Source organism: Podarcis melisellensis (genome assembly GCF_964234715.1).
Source record: "Podarcis melisellensis genome assembly, chromosome: 8".
NCBI classification, from domain to species: Eukaryota; Metazoa; Chordata; class Lepidosauria; order Squamata; family Lacertidae; genus Podarcis; species Podarcis melisellensis.
The window spans coordinates 50,868,431-50,882,569 of record NC_138540.1 but is presented as its reverse complement, the minus strand read 5'-3'; the positions used below and the strand labels follow the sequence as shown (position 1 = coordinate 50,882,569).

General features: G+C 40.3%; 1 protein-coding gene across 1 annotated transcript in view; it reads right to left on the bottom strand.

The window, feature by feature from the left end:
* GAN (gigaxonin) overlaps positions 1–14,139 on the bottom strand; it is a 30,811-nt gene that overhangs the window by 4,208 nt on the left and 12,464 nt on the right. The window contains exons 2-9 of the mRNA XM_081920466.1: positions 9,151–9,265; positions 7,416–7,766; positions 6,488–6,705; positions 5,032–5,153; positions 3,561–3,673; positions 3,228–3,377; positions 2,661–2,797; positions 1,254–1,382 (exon numbers count right to left, since the gene is read on the bottom strand). Coding sequence (XP_081776592.1) covers positions 1,254–1,382; positions 2,661–2,797; positions 3,228–3,377; positions 3,561–3,673; positions 5,032–5,153; positions 6,488–6,705; positions 7,416–7,766; positions 9,151–9,265 — 1,335 coding nt within the window. The remainder of the gene's footprint in view (positions 1–1,253; positions 1,383–2,660; positions 2,798–3,227; positions 3,378–3,560; positions 3,674–5,031; positions 5,154–6,487; positions 6,706–7,415; positions 7,767–9,150; positions 9,266–14,139) is intronic.

Below are 14,139 nucleotides of genomic sequence, written 5' to 3'. Positions count from 1 at the left end.
CAAAATGTCCATACAAGCTTTCTTTTGTACAATTAGTGCCTGAAATGTACACTGTTTCCTGTGTCCTGCCCTTGTCAGTGCTCCATTTTTTTAGTGCAAATACTAGCATCTTATCTAACAGGCGTCAACCTTTACATGATGGGAGGCTTCATTACTCAGTGGATTCTGAAGGTCGTAGGCGCAATCTCATCTTCAAATGAAAGGATTTCAGGTGGTATGACAACTCCATCTGAGAGATGCCACCTGTCAGAGCAGACAATGCTGTGCTAGGCTGACCAGCAACTCAAAATCTAAATATAGGATGGTTCAAATATTTGCATTCATTAATTTCTTGCAATGTCTCTAATCCTCACTGTTGAGCCACTCTTCCTCCTCTGCTGTATTCACTCCAGCAAGTTTGTTGGCATGTTTTTTAAGAGCACAGAGCTGCTTGAGTAACTTTAAAGATGTGCACGAACAAAAGAGCAGCTTTCAGTCCCAGTATAGGAAGAAAGCAAGGACACAAAAATGGTTGTCTTGCACATGGTTATAACAAGAGAAAAGAGAGAGAGGTAGAAAAAACAGTCCATCCTTGTAAAATAGCACCATCTTCTGGTCAACAGATGTAAACAAGTGGAACCACATGTCTGGAAAGATTTACTGAATGCAGACATGCTCCCAGAACAGGAAGATTAACATTACACAATTAGTATGGCACCACTGTTAAGTATTCAGTCTTGCTTATTATATCAGGCATAACCCACAGAAGCAAGAACTTTGAACCAGTTCTCATGAAAACTATGCAGACGCAGCTTACAGGTCAAGTTAAGATTTAAATGAAAAACCAAACAAGGCTGGCATACACTAATACTTCATAAAAATAAATCTGTTATTCTATCTGGAAAAAATGCCAGGGGTTAGATTTACTCATGCAACAGGGCATATATTTTATTTCCCCCCCCAAAGGGGAGAGACCATAACTCAGCAATGGAGCCCATGTACTGCATGCAGACGGTCCCTGGCTGGAATTTCAAGCTAAATAATATCAGGTTACACTCAGCGTTGGAAAATATATCAGTCTGGCAGCACCTCTACAAACTCTCAATCAAAGCACACTGCGCTGGGCTAGACTCAGAAAAAGACAGCCTCTACAGGCCACCTCTGCATGTGCAGTTGCATTACAACTATTCAATTAAACAGTAAGCGATAAAAAGGTCAACAGCTATTTTAGAGGCTGTAAAATCATGTTAGTGAGCTATCTTAGCAGTTGTTACCTTTTAAATTCATCGTGATAGAATTCTGATTTACACGTCACCATCTCACTGGATTGATTGTCATCACGACTTCTCACTCCACCAAAGACATAGAGTTCTGAAGCAACTCCACAGGCCACAGCCCCAAACCTTAAAAAAAAAAAGATGTAAGAGGAATCTTGGGTGCCCAGGTTACCTCAGAATTCCTGCTCTCTTGACATTAAGCAGAATTTGACAGAGCTACTAACATTTGGAGTGATTTAAAACAAACAAACTATGGCCTAATGTAATGAGATATATGCTATAAAAAAGAGACACCGTCACTCGTAAAATAAAAGCAACATGAGACAAGGAAAATACAGTGGTACCTCAGGTTACAAACACCTCAGGTTACAAACTTCGCTAACCCGGAAGTAGTACCTCGGGTTACAAACTTTGCCCCGGGTTGAGAACGGAAATTGCATGGCGGCGGCAATGGGAGGACCCACTAGCGAAAACGCACCTCAGTTTAAGAACGGTTTCGGGTTAAGAACGGACCTCCAGAACGAATTAAGTTCATAACCCCAGGTACCACTATAATACATGCTGTATAGGTAAAGGCATGAAAACCAAAGAGGACAGTATGATCTCAGTATCACACACATGTAAAAGCCACAACATCAGCTACCTGAGCTGACAAGCCTTTCACACTTGCTCGTCACCATTATTTTAATCTTATAAGTTTATTGATTGTTTAGAAAAGTATAACTATTTGTTTCTAAGCTGCCTTGCCATCCCCATTGTTCATCTGTCTATGAATCTCATATCCACTGAAACCTACCATAACTCCTGAGACCTAACAAGTTCCTCCCTTGGTAGCAGCAACTTAAACACTAAGAATTATTTACAAAAATGCAATTCAGTTTTCCAAAAAGGGAACAATCAACTGCACAAACTAAAGACAACATCCCACAGACAAAATCTGCAACCATAACTGCCTATCAATAGACAGTGTTTTGAGTTGCAGCTTACACTCTGAAATCCATTAGTTCTTATGATGTTGCTGTTATGAGAATCTGTATTTTATTACATATTTCTTATTATAATAATTTATATAATTGTTTTGATTTTCATATTGTATAGCTATCATGTTATGTACTTTCATTTGCATTCTATGTTGTAAACTACCCTGTAGTCTTTTGATAAAGGACAGCATATAAATTTATATTAATAACAACATCAACAACAATACTGTGGTCAGTTATGTAGATCATGTAAAGAGAAGGAGCCTTCAGCAATTGGGGAGATGTAGCATCTCAGGAAACAATCCTTGCTGCAAGAACTAAGGGTGGTTTATAAACACATATATGTGCCTCTATTTTCACCTGTGGAGCACTGGATGGTATTCAGGATTAAGGAAATGATACGTGTTACTAGTAATTTACTAACCTCCTCTCTTTTAGTGGACAGATAGCTGTCCACTGCTGGATCCTTGGGTCGTAACATTCAACGGACTCAAAAAGCTTGCCATACGAACCCCCGCCCATGGCATAGATCTTCTTTTTCATAGCCGCATAGCAACCAATCTAAAAAAGCAAAATCCAAAGCTATCATGCACTGTTTGTCATCTGGTTAATGTACATGTCAGACAGTAATAATAATAAGAAAACAAATAAAGTGAAGCATGAGCCCTTTAAAATCAAAATACTTCGGGGGGGGGAGGAATTCTCTCACACATTAACCAACAGATAATAAGTTTACCGTTCCTAATGCAATTTAAACAGAAAATGCAACAGTTGATGAGGTAATTGTTTTGCGGCATTATCTGGCTCAAGATTGCTCTTCTGGAATTCAACCTTGCTCTGTATCAGCTTGAGATTTAGCCACCTTTCTGAACTTAGGAACACGAGAAAGAAGTGTAGAAATGAGCAGCTCAGAAGTTAAGCAACATTAAACAAAATGCAGCAGTTTAGAAACAGTTTGAAAAATAGCATCCTGTTTTTGCTTAGTTCCTACCTTCCTAATCATTGTCAAGTCTGGTTGCTTCGTCCAAGTCCTATTATAAATGTCATAGGACTCCATAGAGATGAGTTCCCGTTCTCCATCCTCGCCTCCCAGAACATATAGCACTCCATCAATCTCTACCAAGCCAAAGTTGTGCCGTGCCTATTGGAAATAAGTAGAGTAGCATTTATTAAATTCACTTACAAAAGAAACTGAAGAATTTAACAGAAATAACTATCCTAGTTTTTGTTAACCAACATAAATGGATATCCAAAGATCTGATCAGAACAAAACTGCAGAAATTGGGGTGGGTGGGGGCGACGGCTAACAAAAAGGCAGACTTGCCTCGTTCATTGGTGGTAAAGAACTCCATGAATTGGTATCTGGATCATACTTTTCTCCAGAGTTTAAAGTGGCTTTATCTTCATCTTGACCTCCAAGTACAAACAGGAACCCTTCTGAAAAACAGACGACAAAATGATTTGGAAATGCAAGTTGCACTGGTGGCACATCTAGCTGGTATTCATGAGAACTAGGAGCCTAGCTGGATCAGACCAGAGGTCTATCACCCACAGGTGCCCACAAGCAGGACATGGAAGGCCACAGCCTTCTTCCGTGGTTGCTTCCCACCAATGGATATTCATACTGCCTTGGAACATAGAGGTTCCAGGAAGCCATAATCACAAATGACCATCATGATCTTTTATCAGGTATCCAGAATTAGGGCAGTTACAGGTCCAAATCAGTGTTGATATTTCTTTCTTTTTGCTGCTTAGTCTTTATACCTTATAATATATGTATTGCAACAGGTGAAAGATGGCTTGATGTTTATTTATTCTAGAACACTACTTTGTGGAAATTATATTCCAATGAATGTATAAAAATAAAAATGTTATACTGGGAACAGTTTTATTCTTTCATTTAGGAGATAACACAGAGCAAGATTCCAGTTGTTTTAAAGCAGAACGTTCTTGTAAGAACATGTTTAACAAGTTTCTACTAGATACCGAACAGCAGTTCAAAGCTTATAAGAATACTTCAAAGCCATGGGTTTTGATACCAGTTTTAAACTGATTAAATTCTTTCTTACAAAATCTATTGATGCTTGAATATGTGATGCAACACAGAAAGTCTGGAATGAGTGTAGTTTTCCTATTGCCAAGTTTGTCGAATTTTATTTTATTTGTATACAGTATATACTATATGAGGAAGTTCCAAAGAAGTTGATACACATATGTTGTGGCTGTTGTTTTGCCAATGTTATCTTTTGGTGGTGACACTTTGCTTCTCATGGAAAGTTCCCTGAGCTTTGGGGGCAGGGGAGGACAAACGACAGATGCAGGATCTACCAAATATGTTGCCAATCTTGACTCTAACTGAGTCTCCACCCTTTGGTTGTCCTCCAAAATGCCTGAGAACCTTCTTGAGTATTTCACAGGTTAATATTCTCCAAGGCTGTGATCAAAGAAGCAAAAGAAACAAGCAAACAATATTGGTTTTGAAAACAGTTAACTCATCAGTAGGCAAACTAAGGCCCGGGGGCCAAATCCAGCCCAGTCGCCTTCTAAATCCAGCCCGCGGACAGTCCAAGAATCAGTGTGTTTTTACATGAGTAGAATGTGTCCTTTTATTTAAAATGCATCCCTGGGTTATTTGTGAGGAATAGGAATTTGTTCACCCCCCAAAAAATATAGTCTGGCCCCCCACAAAATCTGAGGGACAGTGGATCGGCCCCCTGCTGAAAAAGTTTGCTGACCCCTGAGTTAACAGATTTAGCCTTGTATTCTCCTACTAAAGAAACAAATAACTTTCCTACCTGCTGAAAGCACACCATGATTTATCCTAGGTGTACTTAAAGGAGCCAGTTCTATCCATAGCTGTCTGTTAGGATCATAAAGAGGGCACATACACCTCATTACTGCTGATGGTTTCCGGGATCTGAACAGGAGAAAAGGAATAAATTAACTCAGCAACCTTGCCCCATACAGCAAATCTTGATTAGAACCCAACAATGCAGAGGAGATGGGGTTTCTACTTCGGTGTAGAAGCATCCATTCTGTTTGTATGCTTTATACTGACTTTTGTTTGAGACTTAAATCCTTTTTGTGTGTGTGGCAGGAGGGTGGCACAATAGGTCAGGCAAGTCAGGAGAAAGGCTCTAGAGCTCAGTGGTAAAGCACATAGGTTGCACGCAGATGTTGCAAGTTCAATCCTTGGCACTTCTAGGCCCGGCTGGGAATGTCCGCAGTCAGAAAACCTGGAGAACCACTGTCAGAAAAATATTGAGCTAGATGTTATGGCCTGGCATTTCTATTCTGCCAAGCACGTGTGTTTAGATCAGGCTTGTAGAGAGCCACTTGTCTAGTCACTTGTGTTGAGTGACAAATGCCTCTAAGCAAGAAGTCACAGAAGCTGCACATTTCCTTTCTATCTTTTAGGCTACTGTACATACAAGTACAGTGAGCAGGCAGTTTTTGTAGACATGGTTGCAAGGTTATCTGGTACTCCAGCATGGTGAGATATGGGTTATGAAGTATTCCTATAGAAATAAAACATGATTTGTTCCCTCTTAGTGTTTTGAGGAGGTGGTTTTCCACAGGGCTTCACACATTGGTGACTTAGACAATAATTTGTACAAATGAATGAACACTGAATAAGTCAGTCACCTTCCATGTTTTTCAGCTCACATACCTCTGTCTTTGGCCAGTTTACAAGTTCTTCATGTTGAATGGATATTATAAACAATTAAATGGTGGTATGTGTAGTATGCATGTCAAAGGCACATAACCCTTTGCTTCAGAAGAAAAATGCCTGTTTCCTTGCACTGGTAACACTGCTAAAGGGCAGGATTCAAGGAACAGTGGGCAGAAGGATAATAGCTGTTAGCCCTGTTGCACAAACATTTGCACATTAACTTGCATAAGAGTGCACACAGCACTGTAGCAGGTAGGCTTTAGAGTAGTTTTCATGCTTCCACTTGTGCAAGAGGTGGCACAACAGAAGAACATATCTGGAATTGGTTTATTTATTTTCCTTGTGCAACACCTTGGTCCAAGCACAAAACTATCCTTTTGGTGAACAGAAGAAACCTCCCACAAATGGAAGTGCATCTTTGGATACAACTCATAAGGCATACAAGAAAAAATAAAGCACAATGTAGTTTTGCAGCTTAATCTCAAATATAACCAACAATAGGACACTTACTCGAGTATCATCCCTCTCCAACCCCCGTCCACTTCTGAGATCTGAATTAGCATGCCTGAGCCACTTACACTCTTTCTTCACCACCAACAGTGACAATGCACTCTGAGTATCCTCTGGGTTTAAAAGATGCTAGCATTGCCTCCCCCTGCTGTGGCGGAGTGAGTGGAATGTTGCTACATTCTTTGACAATCTCCCGTACCAGTGGGTCATTCATCATTTGCTCACGCAAGTAGGTAGCATCTAGCCCAGATACCCACACAGCTGACATTACATCCTTCATGTGAACCTGAAGAGGCAGAAAGATATTTCAGTCAAACAAACAAGCTGAATCATAAAACAGTCACAGGAGCATATGGCTTTATGGAAAGCTTATTTCTCAGAATCCCTGCTTATACAACACCAGGATATACTGACTTGGAAGAGGAAGCACTGACATGAAAAATGCTACAGCATATGCATTATTTTGGTAATATGAAGGGCTGTCTCTATTTTGCAATTCTGCAGAAGTACATAATATGGAACTAGGTGCACAAATCAGCTTCCTTTAATCTAATTTTTCATTTTAAAACAAGTTCATAGTCCTTATGGCTGAGAAAATAGGCTAGAAAGTGAGTAAAGAATACCTTCCTACATCTCAGAATCCCAAGGGGCAGCTGAATAGTTGGGGCAGGACAGGAGTCCACTATGCAGCAACTTGCTCCTCTCTATGACTAGGCATTGCTAGAATTATACAAATTAGTAAAATGTAGAATGAATTAAGGAAATTAATGTAAACAAAACATGTAAAGTTCTTTGGCCAGATTAATCTCCATATGCTGCAGAATTCAGCTTTTCTTGGTGCAGAATGTCTGGGTACAGACAGAATGATGCTGGTAACATCAGTAGTCTACAATATGGACCCAAATCCCACAATGCATTGGAATTTGAAGCACCCAAGTACAATGAAGTGCTGATTATTTTTTCTGAAGCAGCATTACGTAACTTCAAATTCTGTACCTTTCTTAACTCAGGGTCATGGGAGATCCATCTAATAACTGCTTCAAAAACATGTCTTTCATTCCCAACATTCAGCTTCTCCAAGGACAGCACTTCTTTTGCTTTCTGAGGACTCAGTTCCAGAAACTCCTCCGTACTGCTAACATCCCGGAAGTGTGTTTCCAGATATTCGGAGGCAAGATAATGAACATGACGCAGACAATAGTGTAGTGCAAAGTCCCGGATTCCAATACAGTTCTCAGCAGCAATGCAACCTTCCAGAAACTCACAGCACAGAGTTTTTAGGTCTGTAAGCAGCAATAAATCAGCAGCCTGCACAACGTCCTGGATGGTGTCTTCACTTAGCTTGATCTGCAAAAGGTTTATTTTGGAGGAGAGGAAATTACAACTAGTTCAGTTTCAAGTATGAAAGTGCAGCACTAGTGTCCATTACTGCAACTAACTGTAGCTTGGTGGAGTTTTGCCTCTACTTTAGTGAGAAGGTAACAGCACAGCACTGGAGAGGGAAGTAGAAGTGTATGCTGTACTTATGCCATGGGCCTTCTTTCCTCCACCTCCAGTATACTGCCTGTGTCACTTGTCACACATTTACACACTGATCATCTCTGATATAAAGTGACTCCTGGAGTCAGAGGTAGGATGACTTCAGTATGATACTGGAATTTGCTTGCTGCAATATGTGGTGAGAGCCACTTGCTTACATGACTTTAAGACGGGGGATCAGAAATGTTCATGGAGGATATGTCTGTGAAAAGACACTAGCCATGACACCTAAATGAAACCTGCAGGTTGATAGGTGGTATAGTATAATCACGGAGGAAGAAACATGGGGAGGCATTTGCATTCACACCCAGGATTTGGACTTCCTAAAAGCTTCTAGCTAGCCACTATGAGAAACAAGATGTTACACTAGTTGGACCCATGGTCTCATCCAGCAGTCTTCTTGTGCTTTTGCTGTATGTAAGATCATGTTCACAATCTCTCAACTGTTAAACCAAAGCAATGTGCCCTCTTGATAAATAACGTAAGGATCAGACCAGCTTCCACCTCATTTAGCAAACTTTGCAAGAATCTCAGCAAACAACAGGGATGAGATAGTCCATGGGAAACTGGTCTGCAATCCACTACTTCAGGAGTATGGAACTTATGGCCTGTGGACCAAATTAGGCCTGACAATTTGGTTAACAATTTGGCCTGCAAGGCTATTTTCCCCAAACAACACCCACCATATTTGACATTAGGTATGGTGCAGGGAGAGAGGCAGATGCAGAGGAACCAGCAGGAGCCTTGAAGGGTTCTCCTAATTGCAAGTGAGGCTTGTTGTCAATGTGGCTGATTGGCAGCGAAAGCAAACCCCATGGGATTGGCTGCGTTATTTGATATCAGCTGCAATTAGGAACTTTGTAGCCCAGATCATCTCTGCCCAAAGCAGGGCTTGTTATTAGCACTGATCTGCTGAATGGAGTTTACAGGAAGCCCCACTGGTATCAGCAAACACCAAAGCTTGGACTGAAGCTGGCAATATAAAGGAACTCTTTCTGTTAGAGCAGCTCAAGCTCAAGCTGCACTTGCATGAGAATTTTTTTTACTTTGGCTGGGATCTGACCAGCCACTCAGATAATACATCCTGCCTCAATCTACTTTCTGCCCATTCTATTCAAAGGGGTTTGAAGGTGTAGATTATGACTAGAACTGACATACAGAGATATGTAGGAATAACCTTGGAAACACAAACCTGACCACTGAAGATGTAGTCCAAAATCTCTTTCATAATATCAACAGATATCCCTTCAAGTTCAATTTTATATGTGGAGCCATCATCCTTTGGAGGATTATAGTTCAGCTTTGTTCTGAAATCAGAAAACATAGCTGTTTTTACAAAATGATTAGAACAAGACATAAACAAAGGAAGGTCACATACAAAAAATTCTCAGCTTTCAGAATAGGTTTTTCAATTACATATGAACACACACTATTAAACAGAGGTACTAAGAAAAGGAGAAAAAGCAGCTGTTTAAGTCTGTAGTATCACTTAATGGTATCAGCCTGTGGATGTTTAGTGCACAGCATAAAATTCTTTCATGCCAGCTGTTAAATATAGGAAGTTAACTCTGTTTTCTTAACAGGAATTTTGATCAACACAATATTTCTTATTTGCTATGCATACACTCCCTAAATCTGCTCAGTTCATAGCACAGGATTTGTACAGAATTATTTCAAGTGATAAAAAGATAACGTTTTCCAAATCCAATCAGATATAAACCTAAGGTTGCAAAACAATTCACAAATTTCCTGGGAAACAACGTTCATTAATGACCACACACTAATCTGGATGCCTAAGGGAGACCACACTTTGCCAGTCACAACGAAAGGCCTGGAATAGGGAAAGGCATAAGTTGTACTGGAGCAGATATAAGGGATAGCCAGAACAAGAATATAACATACTTAGCAATGCCTGCATTGAATAGTCTTGATATATGCTATAATGAGAAATTATTATCCATCCACTAGGGGCATGTGAAGCCTTAGGTCTGTGAGCTGCTGGCTGCAACTGGGGTGGGGGGCATTGTGAATCAGTTGGTCCTTAATTTGATCCAGCAAATCAATGCTCATTCCCACATGTCCTTTTTGATCTGGAGACACCATTCATTCACACATTTTATAACATTCATATCTCATCTCTCTTCCATGGAACTCAAGGTGCACATGTGTTGTCTCACTATGTGGTAGGATAGGCTGAGAGGCAGTGACAGGCTCAAGGTCACGCAGTGAGCTTCAAGGCCGAGTGGCGGTTACAACCCCAGTCTCCCAGGTTTCAGTCCAATACTGTCTCTCAGTCATATTGCAAGTTCCATCTTATCACAATGTGTAATCTCAGACAGCTAATGGCAGGGCCTTTGAGGTTTTATGCCAACAGGCCTCAGCAGTAATGAAGTAATCATCTCTGAGCTTTCAATGGCAACTGAAAACAGCTCAGAAAAACAAAATGGGAAGGAGAAAGAAATACACAGCAGGAAGAGTTTCTCCCTAATTTATTTTCATTTCTTTTAGGAGTAAAACTGACTTGAAGGTTTCCAGATTTAAACAATAGGCTAGGTTGCCTACTGGCCAGTAGATCAACTCACAAGTAATGACCTGCATTCCATTTCAAGCAGAAAGCTTATAGAGGGCACGGTTATAAAGTTAAATACGTGCAATCATTTTGCTGAAAGTTTAACAAGTCTTATTCATCATCAAAATGACCTTTAATATTTAACCTTAAGTGTTTGTATATAACACAAAGTGGGATTTGCATAACACAGAGCTACAGGTGGTCTGTGAAGTGTCTTTAGGCATCTCTCTCTTTAGCTATCTCTCTGTGTGTATGCATATAGGAAGAATAAGCTATATACTTCTGAAATTACATCTCCTCATTAAGGAAAGATCAGCTGCCAGGCAAGATATCAAAACACAAAGTAAAAATGTTAGTAATATCAGATATACAAATCTATTACAAATCACTCAAGTAAACACTGACTGAGTCAGCAGAATGCTATTGCTTAAGGTTGAACAAAAGAATGGTATCTTTTTCAGTAAACACATTACACAGGCATAAATAGGACCTGGAATGAAGATCTCATGCCTATATTCAAAGGCAGCATTAGCCACTTTTGGAAACACTTCAGGGTCTGTTTAGGTGTTGCAATTTAAAGAGAAGTCTTGGTTTGATTTGAGTCTCAGGCACACATACACCCAACTCCTTTACCACAGGGAAGAGGTAATTAACAATCCTGCTCTGTATCATGTGTTATCCTACTAATGACAAAGTTCAGGGCCCAACTACACTTGATGACAGAAGATACACGGCTTTAAATGACAACCTGCCTCAATTATATGTAAAACAATGGGCAGGTATGGAATAGAAACCACAAAAGGAACACAAAGATTGAGGTGCTAAGCTTTCTCTACTTATGCCACTTTTACCTCGCCTTCCGTCTACTGTCCAAGGTCTCCCCCCCCAAAAAAAAAACTAAGAATACAGGAAATTATCCAAGTCTGAAGAAAATCACCTTGAGGGGGCTGAAGGAGGGGCGTGAATAGCACTCTGTGCCAATGTTAGCCTTTTGCACTTTATATCTCACCCCCTCAGTTATTATGGGGGCAGATCCACATTAACACACACAGATCCAAAGCCACCAGGTGCCCTTTGCTGCAAGTCAATGTAAATGACTGCAGATTTCTCTACTGCTGAAGTCTATATGGGTAGCTTTTGGTATCAACTGACGGCACCAAGACACAGTTAGGTTAACTTATTTCTATGAAGATTTGTGATCTGCCAGAAAACATCCCCATGTTAGTCCTAATGAAGTATTGCTTAATTGTATTATATAAAAGATGACAAGCCATCATTATTGTTTTCATACCTGTAATGCTTCCTTGCTGTAAATTCTGCCTTTGGCTCATGAAAATGTTTCAGGGAGTATTATATTCCACATCAACATGATGCAGCACTTTAAGGTTAAACCCCTTCCTCATAAAGATTTGTTCAACAAATTAACAAGGATTTCTGTCTCCCCTCACCTTCTGTTCCAGGCCACACCCTAGCCTTTTGGCAGTGCACATTAAAGATATCAACTTTCACCACACCCTGCTCTGAGTGGCAATTTTCCAAAAATTTTGCTTACGTACTTGTTTTCAGGTGCTCTGTACATGAGCAACCTCAGAACTCAAAGGAAATAAAAATAAATCCTTGCAGCATCTCTGTATAAAAACCAGGGTACTTGTCTCTGCACTCAGCTGGTGAGGCCTTCCTGGCAGTGCCATGTGTTCAGTATGGTGTCACCAGAATTATGGAATTTATCTTTTTTTCTTCCCACTTGGCCCTTTCCAAGCTGAATTATTTAGTTTGCAGCTGATAACATCTATGATGGATTTTTATTATGTTTTGTCATTCTGCTTCATTATTGATTATATTTTATGTATTTTTGTGTACTCTTGTTCATTGCTTAGATAGTTTATACTAAACAGCTTACAAATTCTTAAAATAAGGAATAAAAAAATTGGTTTTCAACTGGTGAAAAGTCAGCTTTTTAATCTTTCAGAATTTGTGAAGTCAAACAAGGTACTGTATTATAAAGTTTGCAATTTGTAGCATTTAATAGGCCAAAGGCAAGCTAATGATGACATAGCTGGTCATGTCTCAATATCTCAATTACAATGTTGCAAAACTAAGAGCTGGCACTGCCTGGACTAGTAGCAGAGTTTAGCAACATAGCCTTTAAAAAAAATGTTTGTATTAAAGGATTTCCATAGTTAACAAGGGTACAGTACATGCAAAGTTTCCGTTTTCAATTCACAGAGTCCTTTCTACAGGTCAGTTACAGTTAGTGTGAGACACTGCTGTCATACACATTGTGAGGTTGTGGGGGGAAATAATCAGAGGGGGGAGAAAAAAGGAGGGGATAAACGTTCATTCTTTTGCTTAGTATGCGTGCAGTTTTTGTGTCAGCATTGTGAAGATAGGTCCTTCATTTGTCTGTTTGTTTCTTTGAAGGCGGTGCGAGAGACTGGAGAATCCACAGCTTAGTTGGTTGCATTTAGTCAATTGCAGTGGGTTTTGTTTGATTGAGCTATGCTAGGGTGAGAAGGCTGATTACCGAAGAATTGATGCTTTTGAATTATGGTGCTGGAGGAGACTCTTGAGAGTCCCATGGACTGAAAGAAGATCAAACCAATCCATTCTTAAGGAAATCAGTCCTGAGTGCTCACTGGAAGGACAGATCCTGTAACTGAGGCTCCAATACTTACTAAACAACAACAACAACAACAACAACATACCAGGGTGAAGGCATCCTCTTTTGTTTGTCCCCTGGTTAGCTTCAATTTGTTGGTTAGCTTTCCTAGTAGGGTTGTTTTCCATACAATTTGGTATCAGTGGTCCATGTTTACTCCTAACAGGTCCCTCCAGTGTCTAGTTATGACACTCCTAGCTGCTGAGAGTAAGTGGCCTATGAGCTCTTTGTCATCTGAGTGTGCATTGTTGTCTTGGAAAATGTTTAAAAGGGCAGTTCTAGAGTTGCTTCTAGTACCTGCTTTGTTATTTTACAGGTTTCTTGAAGGACTGGTGTTCCAAAGGGTTGAATTTGGGGGCATTCCCAACACATGTGGAGGTATGTTCCTGTGGTGGTACAATCTCTCCAGCATATAGCTGAAGTTCCTGCATGTATCAGTGCCAGCTTCTCAGATATTAGGTACTATTTATAAATTAGTTTCAAACTGAGTTCCCTTCTTTTGGATGAGATGGACTTAAAAGGGTAGTTTAGACCACAGTTTGGGTAGGGTTTATTTCATAACTTATAGGATGCTCCCATTGGTCTTTCATTGTGTTGAGGAGCTTTGTAGAATCTTGGAGTAGTTTTTTGTGCATTGTGGACACCATCCACTTGCTGTGCCCCTCTGCTGTCAGGAGGAGTTTTTCAAAGGTAGTGAGAGGTCTAGTGCCTGCTGCTTTGATTGCTGGGCTATTTAAGGAGGTGTGTAGTTGGTGTTGGTTCAACCAGGGTATTTGGGTGTCCCCTAGTTTATCTTGTATTTCTTGTGCTGGTATGGGTTTGTCATTTCTGTAGAAGTCTGTTAGGCGGTGTAAGCCATTGGCTTGCCATGTTTTTGTTGGGAGGCTTTGGGCTGCATGGTGGAAGTGTGGGTGGTGGTTAGGCCTGGACAATGTATCAATACATTGTCCAGG